Source organism: Nomascus leucogenys, chromosome 8 (assembly GCF_006542625.1).
Source record: "Nomascus leucogenys isolate Asia chromosome 8, Asia_NLE_v1, whole genome shotgun sequence".
Lineage (NCBI taxonomy): Eukaryota > Metazoa > Chordata > Mammalia > Primates > Hylobatidae > Nomascus > Nomascus leucogenys.
The window spans coordinates 103,741,562-103,760,016 of NC_044388.1; the positions used below are offsets into that span (position 1 = coordinate 103,741,562).

The following is an 18,455-nucleotide window of genomic DNA, read 5'->3' on the forward strand; positions in this document are numbered from 1 at the left end:
GAAGGAGGAAGCATGTGGCATTACCAGTGTATCCTAGGTCTCCCCACATTTACACACTATCTCCTCCTCCAAATGCGCCCAGGGGCTATCAATATGTTTCCTGGGCAAAAGGCAAGGCCCAGACATAGAGAGTTGACACATTAACGCCCTCTCTCTCTCTGAACCCATCTGAAGGTTCTGTTGGGGGTAGATTGGGGTGGTGGTGAGAAGATGGTCAAATCTGCTTGTCCTGGGGCTGGTGACTGAAGTAGGACATGTAGCCTCTTGTCCTGGCTCAGCCACCACTGGCTTCTGTGACTTTGGAAAATTCCTCCTTAGTTCTCAGCAGTTTTTTTTTGCTTGGTATAAAATAATGGTTCAGAATTCAGATCCTAGAATTGGATCTTTCCTTTGTCATTTACTAATAAAGCACTTATCCACTCTGAATCTCAATTCTTCATCTGTAAAATATTATTACACGTCTTAATAATATGAAGATTAAAAACCTAGCTCAAATGTATTCCAAATATTTAATGAATATTCACTAATTTTTACTACTACTAGCTCTCTTATTCTTTTTTATTTTTAATTGGCTCAATTTGTGTTACTCTGAAGCCAAAAGCAAGCCCTCCCCTATATTTCAAAAGTAGTATCTGAGACCAGCCTGGCCAACATAGTGAAACCCCGTCTCTACTACAAATACAAAAAATTGGCCGGGCGATGGTGGCGGGCGCCTGTAATCCCAGCTACTCTGAGGCTGAGGCAGGAGAATCGCTTGAACCTGGGAGGCGGAGGTTGCAGTGAGCCAAGATCGTGCCACTGAACTCCAGCCTGGGCGACAGTGCGAGACTCTGTCTCAAAAAAAAAAAAAAAAAAGAAAAAGAAAAAGGCAGTATCTCCTATTAACAAAGAAAGTCGAGCAAAAACTGACCTGGGACCGCTTTAGTAAATATGGACTCCAGGAAGGAGATACTGAGACCAGAGTCGGTCCCACAGTATATTCGTATCAGATTTGGGGGTTAGAAACTTCTAAACTCTGAGCGCCCATAAGCAGGACGAGATTTTGCCTTGTACATGGTTGTAGCTCCAGGGGACAGAATAACGGCTTACACATAAAAGTGACAGAATACTGAACATTAGCTAACGGATGCTACGCTGCGTGAAGGTAAGTCTAGTGCTATTTCCAGTATCTCCGCGACTTGGTTTTTTCATCGGAAAATGGAGATTAAAAATAATGCCCATAGGTGTGAGCTAAGAGGAGTGTAAACAAAACAAAATAAAAAGCAGTGCCCAACGATTGGAGGATTTGATGAGATTTGATGTGCTTGGCACGGAGTTTGACACAAGAACTCAGTGTTGGTGAATGCACGAATGCAGGTGCCCAGCGAGAGGGAGGTGCTGTGGGTGGATTCACCCTGGCTTCGCTGCGGCTGGGAGTGGGCGCTGCTAGTAAGAGATCTCGCCTCCAAGCTCCTTCCGTGGGCAGGGAAAAAACGGAAGCTCCCAGAAAGAGGAAAGACAGGACCCGAGCGGGGTTTCAGGCAGATGGAGCGCGTCGATAGCCTGTGGCCAGGGATCCCAGCACGGAGGGGAAAGATGAGGACTGGGTACCCACCGCCCCGGGTGCGCGCGGCGCGTGAGGTGAGGGGGAGGGCGCGGCTCCGCACCAGCCAGCGGCCGCCTGGCGCCCAGCCGCATCTCGGGGGGCGGGGCTGAACCTCCGGGCCGCAGTGCGATTGGCGGAGGCGAGTGGGTGACGCCAACGGCCGGCGCGAGGCCCCGCCCCCGGCTGGCCCGGCCCCCGCGCGCGCCGGCGGCGGGGCAGCCTCGCTCTGGCTCGCGCCGCGCCCCCGCGCCCAGTCAGCGCGTCAGTCGGTCCCTAGCGCGGCTGCGGGGCGGAGAGCTGTGGCCGGCCCAGCGCGCCCACCTGAGGAGGCGGCGGGGTCCGCAGGCGTCGCGGGAGGAGGAGATCGGAGCCGGGAGACTCGCGCAGCGCCATGGCCCCCATTGGCCTCAAAGCTGTGGTCGGAGAGAGTAAGTGGAGCCGGGGTCCTTCCAGCAGGCGGGGACTGCGGCTCCCGAGGAGCCCCGCGCGGCCCCTGCCCGCAGCGCCCAGGCCTCTGAGCGGGCTGCCAGCCCTGCGCCCCCGGCCTGAGGCTCCTGGTCCGTGGGTTCCCGTTATTCAGGCGCCGCCCGCGCGAGAGGAAGGCTTCCCCCGCTCTCCCCTCCCTCACCTCACGTTTCACCCCAGCCCTCCCCCTGCAGCCCGCCCTCCTCCCTCCCCATCCTCCTTCCTCGCCGTCCCTGTCTTCCCTTTTCCCTGCATCCTCCTTCCCCTCCATCCCTCCCTCCCTCCCTCCCTTCCCTTCCCTTCACCCCCATTTCTCTCCCCTCGCCTCATCCTTCCCCCTTCCCCCACCCCTCCCTCACCCCACTCTCTCCATCCCGCCTCTCCCCCATCCCACCCCCTTTCCCCCTCTTTCACCCCCAACACCCGTCCCTCTCCTTCATCTCGCCTCTACCCCCTGCAGCCCGTCACCCTCCCCCACACCCCCATCCTCACCCCCGTTATCTTCCCCTCAGTCCCTTCTCCCCTTCCTCGTCTTTATTCCTTGAGCGCCCAGACTCCGGTCCCTTTTCCTGCAGTCCCTCCTCCTCCCCACCCTCCTGAGTGAGTCGTGACGAGCGAGATCCTGGCCTGCGTCCTCCTCCCCCGCCCCGGGCCGCGCCGCTGTCCCTGGCTGCGAGACCCACCTGGGAGACTAGGCGCAGTGGCTCGGCCTGGGGAGGAGACGCCTGTTTTCCGGAGGCTGAGCTCTGCTGGGCCGGGGCCACCTCACTCCTCCCCTTCCCGGGGCTTGGCTTCCAGGGCGGGGACTTCTCAGGGTCCTGAACCCCTGAAATCACTCGGGAGATGAGGAGAGCTTTGGTGTCCGCCGCCCAGCGCCGCAGTCTGCAATCTCCCTGCTTGCGGGGCTCGGCCCTGCCGTGGCCGAACGCTTCAGGAGCTCAGAGCACGGTGGCAGGGAGGAAATGGTTGTTTATGGGTTTGGATGAAAGCACCACATGAATGGATTTTTAAAAATGGGTGGCGGAGAGTGGCGGCCGCAGCGGAGCGAGGGCTGATGGTGGGTGACATTTGCAAAACGGCATCCACAGTGCTAAATAAGATTGGTGATATGTGTGGAAAAACAGTGCCTTGTCAATATTTTGGTCATTTCTTTATAACAAAAAAATGTGTAAGGATTGCTGTGGCTTTTGCTATCTCTTTGGGGATTAAGTGAAGATTAAAACTGGGCTTTTCTCTGTAGGAGAGGATAAGAAAGGAAAAAGAATAAAATGGTGGAAATTTAGTTTCCTTTCCAGTGATTCTCTGCTATCATAGCGCGCGCTCGCTGTGGAATGCTTTTGGCCATGTAGTGTTCTTGCTGGGCACCATAGCTGTTTATTTCCCCTCCCCATTCTTTTCATTGATATATAGGAAATACTCCTACTAAGGAATCTAGTTGTAAAACCTTATCTCACCTATTACACCGAAAGAAAATTGTTAATGAAAACTGAACCCCAAATAAAACAAATTTTTAAAAGGTGCTCATCATAACACCTTCATTGTATCCATGCAGTACAGGTTCTGATACTTGTACTCGAGATGTTTAGGGCTAGGAGGACCCATAGGGATCCTCTAATGTCAACATCTCATTTTACCCATGAGTAAGAAATGGAGACTTGGAGCAGTTAAGTGACTTGACACAATCAGTGTTAATTTTGTAAAACCTGGTGGGCATTTCCTTGCAACATTAGCAAAAAATAACTTTCTTCATTATTCTGTAAATTTCTTTCCGATATCCTTTTAAAAGGTGAAATACAGAATAGAATGTTACAGGTTGTATTCTTTAAAATGTTACATTTGTACTTTGGGAGACTGAAATGAGAGGATTGCTTAAGCCAAGGAATTCAAGATCAGCCTGGGTAACATAGTGAGACCCCATCTCTATAAATATAACAGTAAAATAAAATGGTATATTTGAATACTACACATTGAAGATAAAATCCCCAAGTGTTATAGAAACCAAGTTTTTGCATCATTTTGCCGGAACCCTTGTTTATGCAAGTGGCTCCATAATCCCCCTCCCCCACCTTTAATTAGAAGCAAGCATAAAGGTAAAAAAAAATCAATATGCAGCATGGTCAGAATTTATGTTCTGAAATAAAGCAAACCCATTGTATACAAAGATAACAAAGCAATTTTACATAAAATTGGTGAGTATGGCTAGGCACAATGGCTCATGCCTGCAATCTCAGGACTTTGGGAGGCTGAGGCGGGCGGGTCACCTGAGGTCAGGAGTTCGAGACCAGCCTGACCAACATGGTGAAACCCTGTCTTTACTAAAAATAAAAAAATTAGCTGGGTGTGGTGGTGGGTGCCTGTAATCCCAGCTACTGGGGAGGCTGAACCCTCGCTTGAACCTGGGAGGCAGAGGTTGCAGTGAGCCGAGATCGTGCCATTGCATGCCAGCATGGCGACAGAGCAGGACTCCATCTCAAAAAAAAAAAAAAAAAGAAAAAAGAAAAAAATGGTGATTATGTGAACAGAGTTCTGTTCCTATAACAATTAGGTACAAATTTTAGAAAAAAAAATGTTGAAATCCTTTGTCAATGACGCAGGTTAATTCTGGCTTCTAATTTTGGATAGGGTTTCTAGCTTTGCCCTTTTCTCTAAAAGAGGCTGAGGCAGGAGAATTGCTTGAACCAGGAGGCAGAGGTTGCAGTGAGTTGAGATTGTGCCACTGCACTCCAGACTGGGCGACAAGAGCCAAACTCTGTCTCAAAAAAAAAAAAAAAAAAAAGGCTAATTATACATAAAAAAAAATGACGATCAAGTAGAGCTTATTTCAGAAACACAATAGTTCAATATTAGAATGACATTAAGAAATGAAAATTTTAAAACTATATAATCTTCTCAGTAGAAACTGAAAAACAAGTTAATCTGTTTTTAAAAACAAAACAAAAACTCCTAGTAATCCAGAACTAAAAGGAGTAGTTTAAATGTCCCTGTAGAGAAACCTCTAACCTCCCCAATCCCATCAGGCCTCCCTGTACTCATGGTTCCCTGGACCATTCCTTTGTAATTCTTATCACAATTGCAATTAATAAATTATTTGCACTACTTGTAAGACCATAAGTTCACTAGGGGTAAGAACTAGTGTCTAGCACAGTGCTGTCACAACAAACTCTAGGAATAAGTCTAATAGGAAATTAGCAAGACCTTCATAAATGGAAAAGAATGCTATGTTGCTTTATGGAAGAATAAGAAAAAATATCAGTTCTTGGTAAATTAACCTATACATTTAATAAAATTCCTACAAATATCCCAACATTCATCTGGAATGGTAAAGGCTAAGCTAAGAGGAGCTAAGAAATTTTTGAAAAAAAAGAAAATGGGAATTTTCACCTACCAGATTCAAAACATACTGTAAAGCTATGGTTACCAAAACATTTTAGCACTTCCAAATGAAGGGGGAAAGTGAAAAGATCAATGACGTAGAACAAGAAGTCTAGAGTAGGTCCAGATAAGAACATATATGGCAAAGATGGCATTTTAAGTCAGTGAGGAAAGGAAAGAAAACTCAACATATGATATTCAGGCAGTTGGCTACATTTTGGTGGGGAAAATAAATTTACTTCTGTACTTCACATGTTCACAAAAATAAGTCCCATAGGGATTAAATAAATAAAACGATAAAGGTAGTAGACAATAACAGATGTACTTTTCCTTATATTATTCTGCAGGAGCTTTCTAAACATTATTAGAAAACATTAAGGAAAAGACTGACAGATATGACTATACTTCTATTCAGTAAAAATACCAAAACGCAATTTGAAAGACAAATAAGCTTGAAAAGTATCTGCAGCATATAACAAAGGGCCGATATCTATTTATCTATCTGTAAAGAGCTTCCTTAAATTGTCCAAAAAAAAAAAACTAAATAAAAAATAGACAAAAGACATCTGTTAGTTATCTATTGCTGCATAACAAATCACACCAAAAGTTAGCAGCTTAAAACAATGTACATTTATTGTCTCAGACATCCTGAGGGTCAGGATCTGGGAGGGGAGCAGCCTGGCTGGGAAGTTGTGGCTCAGGGCCCCTCAGGAGGTTACATCAATGGGCTGCAGCTATCTCAAGACCAGACCAGAGCTGAAGAATCCACCTCCAATGGCACTCCTGTTGTTAGTGGGCTTCAGTTATCCAGGAGGCTGTTGGCTGGATACCTCAGTTCTTTGCCACAGGGGCTTCTCCTGGGGCAGCTCACAGCATGGCCAGCCGGCTTCCTCCAGAGCCAGTGACCCAAAAGAGATGGAGACCTGGAGACCGCAGTCTCTATAACCTAATTTAGAAGGGCCATCATCACTTTTACCATATCCTATCCATCACACAGACCAACCCTGGCACAAAGTGAGAGGGGACTACACAAGCGTGTGAATATCAGGAACCAGGGACCACTGGAGGCCATCCTGGGGGCTCTCTTACCCCAGAATGAAAACAAGAGCTCCAGAACTGGGCTAGGACACAGTAGGAAAGCGGGGAGGAGAGCAAGACCAGCAACCAGATGTCTTCACTTTACACACTTCTGTATTATTTGATTTTCTTCTCTAAAATGTATAGTGTGCTCTACTTTTATAATTTAGAAAATAAAGGTTTTAAAAATATTTTTATTAGTGGGAAAACAGAGAATGCATCTCTGGTTCTGGCTGGGTATCACCAAGTTCCCCAGCTTGCGCCAGGCTCTAGTCATAACAAGAATGACCACCTACTGAGAACCTGTGATGTCCCAGGCACTGTCCTAGTCACTTAAACATACTATTCCTTTTTTTTTTTTTTTTTGAGACGGAGTCTCACTCTGTCGCCCAGGCTGGAGTGCAGTGGTACAATCTCGGCTCATTGCAACCTCCGCCTACCGGGTCAAGCAATTCTCCTGCCTCAGCCTCATGAGTAGCTGGGACTATAGGCACACGCCGCCACGCCCGGCTAATTTTTTGTATTTTAGTAGAGGCGGGGTTTCACCTTGTTGCCCAGACTGGTCTTGAACTCCTGAGCTCAGGCAGTCCGCCCGCTTCGGCCTCCCAAAGTGCTGGGATTACAGGCGTGAGCCACCGCGCCTGGCCAAATATACTATTCTTAACGCTAAATGTCCTAAGTAGATACAACTATCCCCATTTTAGAGATGAGGAAATTGAAGTACAGATAAAGTCACTTAACAATGCACACAAGTGGTAAGGCTGGAATTCAAACTCAGGCTTCACTGGCTCCAAAAGGCTGAGGTCTTCATTAGATCAGTCCCCTTGCCCCTCGATGCCCCGTGTAACCCACTAGAAGAGTGGGTAGGAGGAAAGCCATCAATCCCAGAGCACCAGGGAGACACACAAAAGGCCCAGACTCTGGGACTGAAGAACTGCTGCTGACAAAAATAGTTACAAACATTCCTGTCCATTTGAGTTCATTATGGGTTGGTATTAGAACAAGCTGGACATCCTAATGTTCCAGGCAAGCAGAAGCTCTCTGCTTCAGGCCATACACTTTCTAATAATGTAACTAGCCAAAGCTAGTCATAAAAATTTTGAATCACTGGTCAAGAAACATATTTCTCATCATCCCCTCTATAGCCACCCCTCCAACATTTTCCCCCGATGATTGAATTCTAAGGTTCCCTCGCCCCTGCTTTTCTCTGCCAGGGGATGAAGTGAGTAGAAGGGGCCTTTGTCTAAGGACTGCGACTCCTCTTACCCTCTCACTGCACTCAGCAGCCCGAGAGGTGAGTTCAGGCATCATCCACTTAGCTCTTCTAGGGCCAAATTATAAGTGGAAAGCAGGAGAGATCAGAGGTGTCAGATTCAGTCTATGAAAGACAGATACTCCTCTTTTTCCTCAATCTCCCTCACTAATCCCCACCCCCCAATAAATACACTGACAAAGAAACCATTGAAAGTTGCACTTTCCAAGTCAATTCAGTCTCTCTTTTGAAGTGGCTTCAGTATTTATCAGGTTATAGATTATGATCAATTCGTCTGAACTTTGAATCTAAATCTAAAAATTATTGCTCTGCTTAGAATAAAACTGTAATAATAAAAACTAAATCTATTGATCACTTATTAGGTGCCAGCACTGTGCTAGGCATGTCATATGTTGTCATTTAATCCTCACAAAGATCCCATGAGTTACTCTCATTAGTCTTCTTTTACTCTAAGGAAACAGAGGCTGAGAGAGTTTAGGATAATTCCACAAGGTTATCAGTTTGTTGTTATAATGTTTGTATGTATGTATGTATGTATTTATTTATTTTGAGACAGAGTCTCGCTGCGTCTCCTGGGCTAGAGTGCAGTGGCATGATCTCGGCTCACTGCAACCTTCGCCTCCCGGGTTCAAGTGATTCTCCTGCCTCTGCCTCCTGAGTAGCTGGGATTACAGGCGTGTGCCACCACGCCTGGGTAATTTTTGTATATATATATATATATATTTTTTTTTTTTTTTAGACGGGGTTTCGCCATGTTGGCGAGACTGGTCTTGAACTCCTGACCTCAAGTGATCCACCCACCTTGGCCTCCCAAAGGGCTGGAATTACAGACGTGAGCCACCGCCCCAGCTCTGCTGTTACAGTGTTTTAATAACTAACATTTATGTCACATCAACAAGTGCCAAACACTAAACTAAGTGGTTTGTGTATGCTAACTTGTTCAATGTCTATAGCTACCCTGTAAGAGAGGTGTATTCCCTGCACTTTATGGATGAGAACATTGAAGTCAGAGGTGAAGAATGTGCTCTAGGTCCCACAGGTGAGAAGAGGCAGATGCAAGATTTGGACCCTGGTGGTTTGGCTGGAGCATCAGTCTTAACCTCAACACCTGTCTTCTCAGATTTGGGTTCTGGCTCACAGGCTGCAGAACCTGTACTTTTTTTTTTTTTTTTCCCCCTGAGACAGGTCTCTGTCACCCAGGGTGGAGCACAGTGGCGCAATCATAGCTCACTGCAACCTCAACCTCCTGGGCTCAAGCGATCCTCTTGTCTCAGCATCCCAAGTAGCTGGGACTACAGACATGCACCACCATGCTCAGTTAATTTAAAAAAAAATTTTTTTTTTAAGACAAAATCTCACTCTGTCACCAGGCTAGAGTGCAGTGGTGCGATCTCGGCTCACTGCAACCTCTGCCTCCTGGGTTCAAGCAATTCTCTTGCCTCAGCTTCCTGAGTAGCTGGGACTACAGGCGTGCGCCACCACGCCCAGCTAATTTTTTGTATTTTTAGTAGAGATGGGGTTTCACCATGTTGGTCAGGATGGTCTCGATCTCTTGACCTCTTGATCCGCTTGCCTTGGCCTCCAAAAGGGCTGGGATTACAGGCGTAAGCCACCGCACCTGGCCAATTTTTAAAAAAATTTTTAGTAGAGATGAGGACTCACTATGTTGCCCAGGCTTGTCTCAAACTCCTGAGCTCAAGTGACCCTCCCGTCTCAGCCTCCCAAAGTGCTAAGATTACATAGAGCCTGTATTCTTAACCTCTCTTCCTTGGTTTTTGATACTTGAAAATATTGTTTCCCTAAATTTTTCCAAAAATGTACGGGATCCAAGTGGCAGACAGTCAGGTCCTCCGGATTCTATTCCCGGTTCTGCCCCTGACTCATGGGTGACACGGGGTAAGTCACAGCTCTGCTAACAAGACAACGAAACTTGCACTTTCCCTCTACTAAAGATTTAATGTAATACAAATCCTGCTTGACCTTAAGTACAGGAGAAATTTGACTTGTAAAAAGAGATAACTTAGGCCAGGCACAGTGGCTCACGCCTATAATTCCAGCACTTTGGGAGGCCAAGGCGGGAGATTCACTTGAGCCCAGGAGTTCAAAACCAGCCTGGGCAATATAGTGAGACCTCGTCTCTACAAAAAATTTAGAAATTAGCTGGCCGGGTGCGGTGGCTCACGCCTATAATCCCAGCACTTTGGGAGGCTGAGGAGGGTGGATCACCTGAGGTCAGGAGTTGAGAACAGCCTGGCTGACATGGTGAAACTCCGTCTCTACTAATAATACAAAAATTAGCCGGGTGTGATGGCACACATCTGTAATCCCAGCTACTCGGGAGGCTGAGGCAGGAGAATTGCTTGAACCTGGGAGGCAGAGGTTGCAGTGAGCCGAGATGGTACCACTGCACTCCAGCCTGGGCAACAGAGTGAGACTGTCTCAAAAAAAAAAAATTGCAAGGCATGGTGTCCCCCATCTGTAGTCCCAGCTACTCAGGAGGATTGCTTGAGCCCAGGAAGTCAAGGCTGCAGTGAGCCAAGATCGTCCTACTGCACTCCAGCCTAGGAGACAGAGCGAGACTCTGTTTCAAAAAAAAAAAAGGTAACTTTAGGCTGGGCGTGGTGGCTCATGCCTGTAATCCCAGCACTTTGGGAGGCCGAGGCAGGTGGATCACCTGAGGTCAGGAGTTCGAGACCAGCCTGGCTGACATGGTGAAATCCTGTCTCTACTAATGATACAAAAATTAGCCAGGCATGGTGGCACACACTTGTAATCCCAGCTACTCGGGAGGTTGAGGCAGGAGAATTGCTTGAACCCAGGAGGGGGAGATTGCAGTCAGCCGAGATCATGCCATTGCACTCCAGCCTGGGTGACAAGAGAGAAACTCCATCTCAAAAAAAAAAAAAAGAGGTAACTAGTTTGGCAGTGCCTCAAAAAGCTACACATAGAAGGACAGGCACGGTGGCCCACGCCTATAATCCAGCACTTTGGGAGGCCGAGGCGGGCAAATCACCTGAGGTCAGGAGTTTGAGACCAGCCTGACCAACATGGAGAAACCCCATCTCTACTAAAAATACAATATATTAGCCGGGCGTGGTGGTGCATGCCTGTAATCTCAGTTACTTGGGAGGCTGAGGCAGGAGAATCGCTTGAACCCAGGAGTTGGAGGTTGCAGTGAGTGGAGATCGTGCCATTGCACTCCAGCCTGGGCAACAAGAGCAAAACTCCATCTCAAAAAAAAAAAAAAAAGTTACACATAGAATTACCATCTGACTCATCAATACCACTCCAGTGTATACAATCAAAAGAAATGACAGTATACATCCACACCAAACTCATATACAAATGTCGTAGCAGTATTATTCATAACAGCCAAACAACCCAAATGCCTATCAAGTGATTAGTACATGAACAAAATGTGGCCTATTCATACGATGAAATACTACTCAGCCAAAAGAAGGAATGAAGCACTGACATAGGCTACAACACAGATGAACCTTGAAAACACAATGATGGCCGGGCGCGGTGGCTCATGCCTGTAATCCCAGCACTTTGGGAGGCCAAGGCAGGTGGATCACCTGAGGTCAGGAGTTCAAGACCAGCCTGGCCAACATGGTGAAACCCTGTCTCTACTGAAAATATAAAACTTAGCTGGGCGCAATGGTGGGTGCCTGTAATCCCAGCTACTTGGGAGGCTGAGGCAGGAGAATTGCTTGAACCCAGGAGGTGGAGGTTGCAGTGAGCCAAGGTTTTGCAATTGCACTCCAGCCTGGGCGACAAGAGCAAGACTTGGTCTCAGAAAAAGTACGAAGGAAGAGAGGGAGGGAGGAAGGAGGGAGGGAGGGAGGGAGGGAAGGAAGGAAAGAAGGAAGGAAAACATGACGCTAAGTGAAAGAAGCCAGATACAAAGGCCACATACTGGATGCTCCCATTTATATGAAGTGTTTAGAGTGGGCAAACCCAGAGACAGAAGGTAGATTAGTGGTTGCCAGGGACTAGGGGAGGGCAGAATGGAGAGGGATCGCTAGCAGGTACGGGGCTTCTTGTCAGGTGATGAAAGTGTTCTGACCAGCTACAGGGAGCCAAGATCATGCCACTGCACTCCATCCTGAGTGACAGAGCGAGACCCTGTCTCAAAAAAGTAAATAACATAAAATGGCAAAGCTTATGTGAATTACATCTGAATAGTAAGCTTTTAGATGTTTAAAAAAAAAGAGAGAGCAAGCTAACTTGAAAGGTAAGCTATTAGCCCAGTTGACACCTTTGTCCTGAACTTTCCTTGGAGTATCGCTTAAATGCACATCATCAAGGAAGTCTTTTTAAAAGAGTGTCAGTTTAAAACATTTACATTGAGACAGAGGACTTCAATATTTAATTGCACAGCCTGGGTCTCCAGGGAGGAGGGTGCTTAAATATGAGCATTTGTTTTACTTCAAAGTTAAATAGAATTCTGTGGGTGACCTGTCCATGTCACAGTTTCTCCATGCAACTGTGAGACAGTTTAGGGGAAAAAAATCATCACTATCTGATAACAGATTTACTAGGACTTTTTTTTTTTTTTGAGACAGAGTCTCACTCTGTCACCTAGACTGGAGTACAGTGGCACAGTTATGGCTCACTGCAGCCTCAACCTCCTAGGCTCAGGTGATCCTCCCGTTTCAGCCTCTCAAGCAGCTGGGACTATAGGCACACACCACCACATCTGGCTAATTTTTGTATTTTTTTTAGAGATGGGGTCTCGATGTGTTGCCCAGGCTAGTCTCAAACTCCTGGGCTCAAGGGATCCTCCTGCCTCAGCCTCCCAAATTGCTGGGATTACAGGTGTGAGACACTACACTTGGCCTATTATCTTAAGAAAATATCCTAAATGTAGTTTTGGAAGAAAAAAGAAAACAATTTTCCTAGGAACAATATAGGAAGGTAGAATAGGTATAAAAGCAAAGGTGAGGCTGAGTGCGGTGGCTCATGCCTATAATCCCAGCACTTTGGGAGGCCAAGACAGGCTGATCATCTGAGGTCAGGGATGGAGACCATCCAGGCCAACATGGTGAAACCCTGTCTCTACTAAAAATACAAAAATTAGCTGGGCATGGTGGCACGTGGCTGTAGTCCCAGCTACTCAGGAGGCTGAGGTAGGAGAGTCACCTGAACCCGGGAGGCGGAGGTTGCATGGAGTCAAGATTGCACCACTGCAGTCCAGCCTGAGTGACAGAGCAAGACTCTCAAAAACAAAACAAAACAACAACAAACAGAAAACTAAACTAAAAGCAAAAGTGATTTTAAAATACAAAGTACTCATCCAAACAGATGTTGCTGTTACACAGGAGTAAAACCTTGGTGACTTGGGTTGTGCCAGCATTGCTTTCTTGGCTGCTGAGTTATAGGAATAGCCAACAGGTCCCAGGAAAAAGGACCCCACAGCAGGGAGATGAGGGACTCAAGGCAGCAACTACATACCAACCAGTATGGAAGACTTTCACTATTTTAGTATCAGCCAAACTGGTGAGTACCACCAGGATATCAACTTTGGGTTCAAGAATACATAATGTTGAGAAATTCGGGAAAGACCTGTAATGGTCTGGGACCTGAGAAGATGCCATACATATGCAATTTAATTCCACAGCTATTTGTAGCCTGCCTGCCATCTATAACAATCTATTCTAGGCACTATGGGGAATGGCAAAAGAAAGAGGACACAGTCCCTGCCTTCAAAGAACTTATGACTTATTATTTAACAAGGAAGCAAAACTTTTGACCAGGTGTGGTAGCTCATGCCTGTAATCCCAGCATTTTGGGAGGCCAATGTGAGCAGACTGTTTGATTCCAGGAGTTTGAGACCAGCCTGGGCAACATGGCAAAACGCCATCTCTACAAAAAAAAAAAAAAAAAAAAAAAAGATATATATATATATTAGCCAGGCATGGTGGTGCACACCTGCAGTCCCAGCTACTTGGGAGGCTGAGGTGGGATGATCGCTTGAGCCTGGGAAGTGGAGGTTGCTTGAGCTTAGGTTGTGCCACTGCACTCCAGCCTGGGCGACAGAGCAAGACCCTGTCACACACACACACGCACACACACACACACACACACACACAAAACTTTTAACAAATAACTATAACAGGCCGGGCATGGTGGCTCATGCTTGTAATCCCAGTACTTTGGGAGGGCAAGACGAGTGGATCACTTGAGGTCAGGAGTTCAAGACCAGCCTGGCCAACATGGCGAAACCCCATCTCTACTAAAAATATAAAAATTTGCAGGGCATGATGGCACATGCCTGTAATCCCAGCTACTCAGGTGGCTGAGACACGAGAGAATTGCTTGAACCCGGGAGGCAGAGGTTGCAGTGAGCTGAGATCGTACCACTGCACTCCAGCCTGGGCAACAGAGCATGACTTTGTCTCAAAAAAACACAAAAACCAAAAAAACAAAAACCCTATAACCTAATGCAGAATGCAGAAAGTGCCATAATAAAGAACTGAGGCTGGGTGCAGTGGCTCATGCCTGTAATCCCAGCACTTTGGGAGGCCGAGGCGGGCGGATCATGAGGTCAGGAGATCGAGACCATCCTGGCTAACACGGTGAAACCCCGTCTCTACTAAAAATACAAAACAAAATTAGCCGGGTGTGGTCGTGGGCACCTGTAGTCCCAGCTACTCCGGAGGCTGAGGCAGGAGAATGGCGGGAACCTGGGAGGCAGAGGTTGCAGTGAGTCGAGATCATGCCACTGCACTCCAGCCTGGGTGACGAGCGAGACTCCGCCTCGACAATAACAACAACAACAACAGCAAAAACTGAATGGCATCAAAAGAGTTAAAGGAGAAATTTATTTTATTTTATTATTATTATTTTTTGAGACAGTCTTGCTCTGTCACCCAGGCTGGAGTGCAGTGGCGTGATCTTGGCTCACTGCAACCTCCACCTCCCAGGTTCGAGCAATTCTCCTGCCTCAGCCTCCCGAGTACCTGGGATTACAGGCACGTGTCACCATGCCCAGCTTATTTTTGTATTTTTAGTAGAGACGTGGTTTCCCCGTGTTGGCCAGGCTGGACTCAAACTCCTGACCTCAGATGATCCACCTGCCTTGGCCTCCCGAAGTGCTGGGATTACAGGCGTGAGCCACTGCAGCTGGCCTAAAGGAGAAATTTCTATTCCAGATAGGAAAGAGAAAAATGTCTTGTTGGGAAAAACAGTATTAACCAGATCTTGAAGAATGGGGACATTCCCAGGATGAGCAAGCTATATTAGAATCCTTTTAAAAAACAGAAGTTCCAAAAGTATAACACTTTTAATTAATAAGCTGGAAATGAAGACACAATCGGACCACTCAACAATAGTGATTTTTAAATTTTAAATGAATTATCTAAAAAGACATAGGCCAGATGTGGTGGCTCACGCCTGTAATCTCAGCACTTTGGGAGGCTGAGGCGGGCAGATCATGAGGTCAGGAGTTTGAGACCAGTCTGACCAACATGGTGAAACCCCGTCGCTATTAAAAATACAAAAATTAGCCTGACATGGTGGTGAGCGCCTGTAATCCCAGCTACTCGGGAGGCTGAGGCAGGAGAATCGCTTGAACCTGGGAGGCGGAGGTTGCAGTGGGCTGAGATCGCGCCACTACACTCCAGCCTGGGTGACTCTGTCTCAAAAAAACCAACCAACCAAAACAAACAAACAAATATATATTCTACAACTGTAGTTGTGACCCCCTTTCTCATTCTATCCTTTTTGTGTTATTATTTTCATGGAAATACTTGCTGGAAACTTACTTATTTTACTTTCCTTAAAAAAAAAAATCACTTTTTTTCTTTTTTTTTGAGACAGAATCTCACTCTGTCTCCCAGGCTGGAATGCAGTGGCACAGTCTTGGCTCACTGCAACCTCTGCCTCCCAGGTTCAAGCAATTCTCCTGCTTCAGCCTCCCGAGTAGCTGGAACTATAGGCATGTACCACGACAGCCAGCTAATTTTTTGTATTTTTAGTAGAGATAGAGTTTCATCATGTTAGCCAGGATAGTCTCGATCTCCTGACCTCGTGATCTGCCTGCCTCAGCTTCCCAAAGTGCTGGGATTACAGACATTAGCCACTGCGCCCCACCAAAATCAGTTTCTTCTATATTGTGTGTAGCTATTCTAATTTATTGAATAAAATGCTGGGATAATTTATTAATTTTTCTTTGTTTTCTACTAAAAGCATCTAAGGATATGAATTTTCATCTGAGTACAGCTTTGGTTGAATCCCATAGGTTTTTTTTCCCCTGCTCCATAGTTTTTATTTTTATTTTTATTTATTTATTTTTCAGACAGAGTCTCTCTCTGCTGCCTAGGCTGGAGCGCAGTGGCATGATCTTAACTCACTGCAACTCCACCTTCCGGGTTCAAGCGATTCCCTTGCCTCAGCCTCCCGAGTAGCTGGGATTGCAGGCATGCACCACCATGCCTGGCTAATTTTTGTATTTTTAGTAGAGACGGGGTTTCACCATGTTGGCCAGGCTAGTCGCAAACTACTGACCTCAAGTGATCCACCCACCTTGGTCTCCCAAAGTGCTGGGATTACAGGCGTGAGCCACTGCGCCCAGTCCTGCTTCATAGTTTTTAATATCCAATATTTTTGCCATTTCTTTTTTAAAAAAATTATTATTTTGTTATTTTAGAGACAAGGTCTCAGTCTGTCACCCAGGCTGGAGTACAGTGGCACGATGCATAGCTCACTGCAGCCTCGACCTTCTGGGCTCAAGCCCCCTGAATAGCTGGGACTATATTTGTGTGCCACCGTGCCTGGCTATTGCCATTTACTTCTAAATATAGTCCTTTGTTTTGAAGTGGATGTCACTCTCATAACTGGTGATAAGTAGTTTAAATTGGGGCAAAATTTCCCTAAGAGGTAGTTTGAGACTCAGGTATCATCATCAAATGTAAGAGAGCATGTATCTGCCTCTAGTGTCCAAGAAGGGCTTATTGAACGTGCAGTGAAACGTTTTCCCTCTGGCTTTTTTCGCACACAGCACCTCTGAGACAAACAGGTGCTTGACAGCTAATGAAATATCTTTAGTGGAGTGGTCAGGCCAAATTTTATGTTATCACTGGCAATGTAACAGCCATAAATTTTGAGCCCTAGTCCTGTGCTCGCCTGTACAGGAAGTGCTTTGGGAATCCCCAGTATGATCCTCTTTAATTGCCTCAATTAGTTGCTTCTCTGCGAGGCTGTTGCAAGAGCTAAAATTAGAGTGAGGTGACTGAGACTCTGTTTTCCTTTCAGCAAGTATGAGGTTTACTTACCTTTTTCCATGTCTTTTTTCTTTTCTTTGTTTGGTTTGGAGGGCGGGGTGGTGGTGGGAGATAGGGTCTGGCTCTGTCTCCCAGGCTGGAGTGGATTGGCACAATCACAGCTCACTGCAGCTTTGATCTCCTGGGCTCAAGCGATTCTAGCTGGGACTACAGGTGTGTGCAGCCACACCTGGCTGATTTTTGTATATTCTGTAGAGAAAATACATGTTGTCCAGGCTGGTTTTGGACCTTTGGGCTCAAGCAGTCCACCCACCTTGGCCTCCCAAAGTGCTGAGGTCACAGGCATGAGATCCACCGTGCCTGACCGTTTTTTTTTTTGAAATGGCATCTCACTCTGTTGCTCAGGCTGGAGTGCAGTAGCATAACCTTGGCTCACTGCAGCCTCAACCTCCCAGGCTCAAGCCATGCTCCCACCTCAGCCTCCCAAGTAGTTGGGACTACAGGCATGCATCACCATGCCTGGCGGATTTTTCTTTTCTTTTTTTTGTATTTTTGTATTTTTTGTATAGATAGGGTTTCACCATGTCACCCAGGATGGTCTTGAACTTCCAAGCTCAAGCAGCATTCCCACCTCAGCCTCTCAAAGTGCTGGGATTATAGGCACGCGCCACAGCACCTGCCCTGATCTTCAACTTTTTTCTTTTCAACATCCACCCATCTCTATCTTTCACTTTATTTTATTTATTTATTTTTTTTCTTGTGAGATAGAGTCTTGCTCTGTCACCCAGGCTGCAATGCAGTGGAGCAATCCTAGCTCACTGTAACCTCTGCCTTTGGGGTCAGGGTGCAAGTGATTTTCCTGCCTCAGCCTTCTGAGTAGCTGGGATTACAGGTGCCCGCCACCTAGTATCCAAAAAGGGCTTATTGAACGTGCAGCGAAACGCCTGGCTAATTTTTGTATTTTCAGTGATGACGGGATTTCACCATGTTGGCCAGGCTGGTCTCAAACTCCTGATCTCATATGGTCCTCCCACTTTGGCCTCCCAAAGTGCTGGGATTATAGGTGTTAGCCACCACACCCAGCCTCTACCTTTCACTAATGTCTACTAATTATTTAGTCTACGAGCAAACCTTATTGGAAGTGAATGAGATATTAAGTATTTATTACAGTAGGAAAACCTGTTTTATTCTTGGAAAGAAAAAAATTTAAAGGGAGATAAAGAAAAGTGGAGAAAAACAAACAAAATTAAAAAAAAAAAAATCTTTGGAGCCTGGATGTGTGAATTCAAATTCATGCAGATTTGAATCTGACTCTCCAGTAGCCACCCCTTATTTGGTGCCCTTCTGAGATGTTAGAGAAGTCCAGGACTGTAAATTATAGTCTGTGTTCATTTCAGCATGGCTCAGCAGGGTCTGGGACCAAGTGTTTTCATTCATCCCACCAGTATTTGCGCCG

General features: G+C 46.4%; 1 protein-coding gene across 2 annotated transcripts in view; it reads left to right on the forward strand.

Moving 5' to 3' along the window:
* Positions 1-1,782: 1,782 nt before the first annotated feature.
* STXBP1 (syntaxin binding protein 1) overlaps positions 1,783-18,455 on the forward strand; it is an 83,759-nt gene continuing 67,086 nt past the window's right edge. For both annotated transcript variants that reach the window (XM_030817852.1, XM_030817853.1), the window contains exon 1: positions 1,783-2,013. In XM_030817852.1, coding sequence (XP_030673712.1) covers positions 1,977-2,013 — 37 coding nt within the window. In that variant the 5' untranslated portion in view covers positions 1,783-1,976. The remainder of the gene's footprint in view (positions 2,014-18,455) is intronic.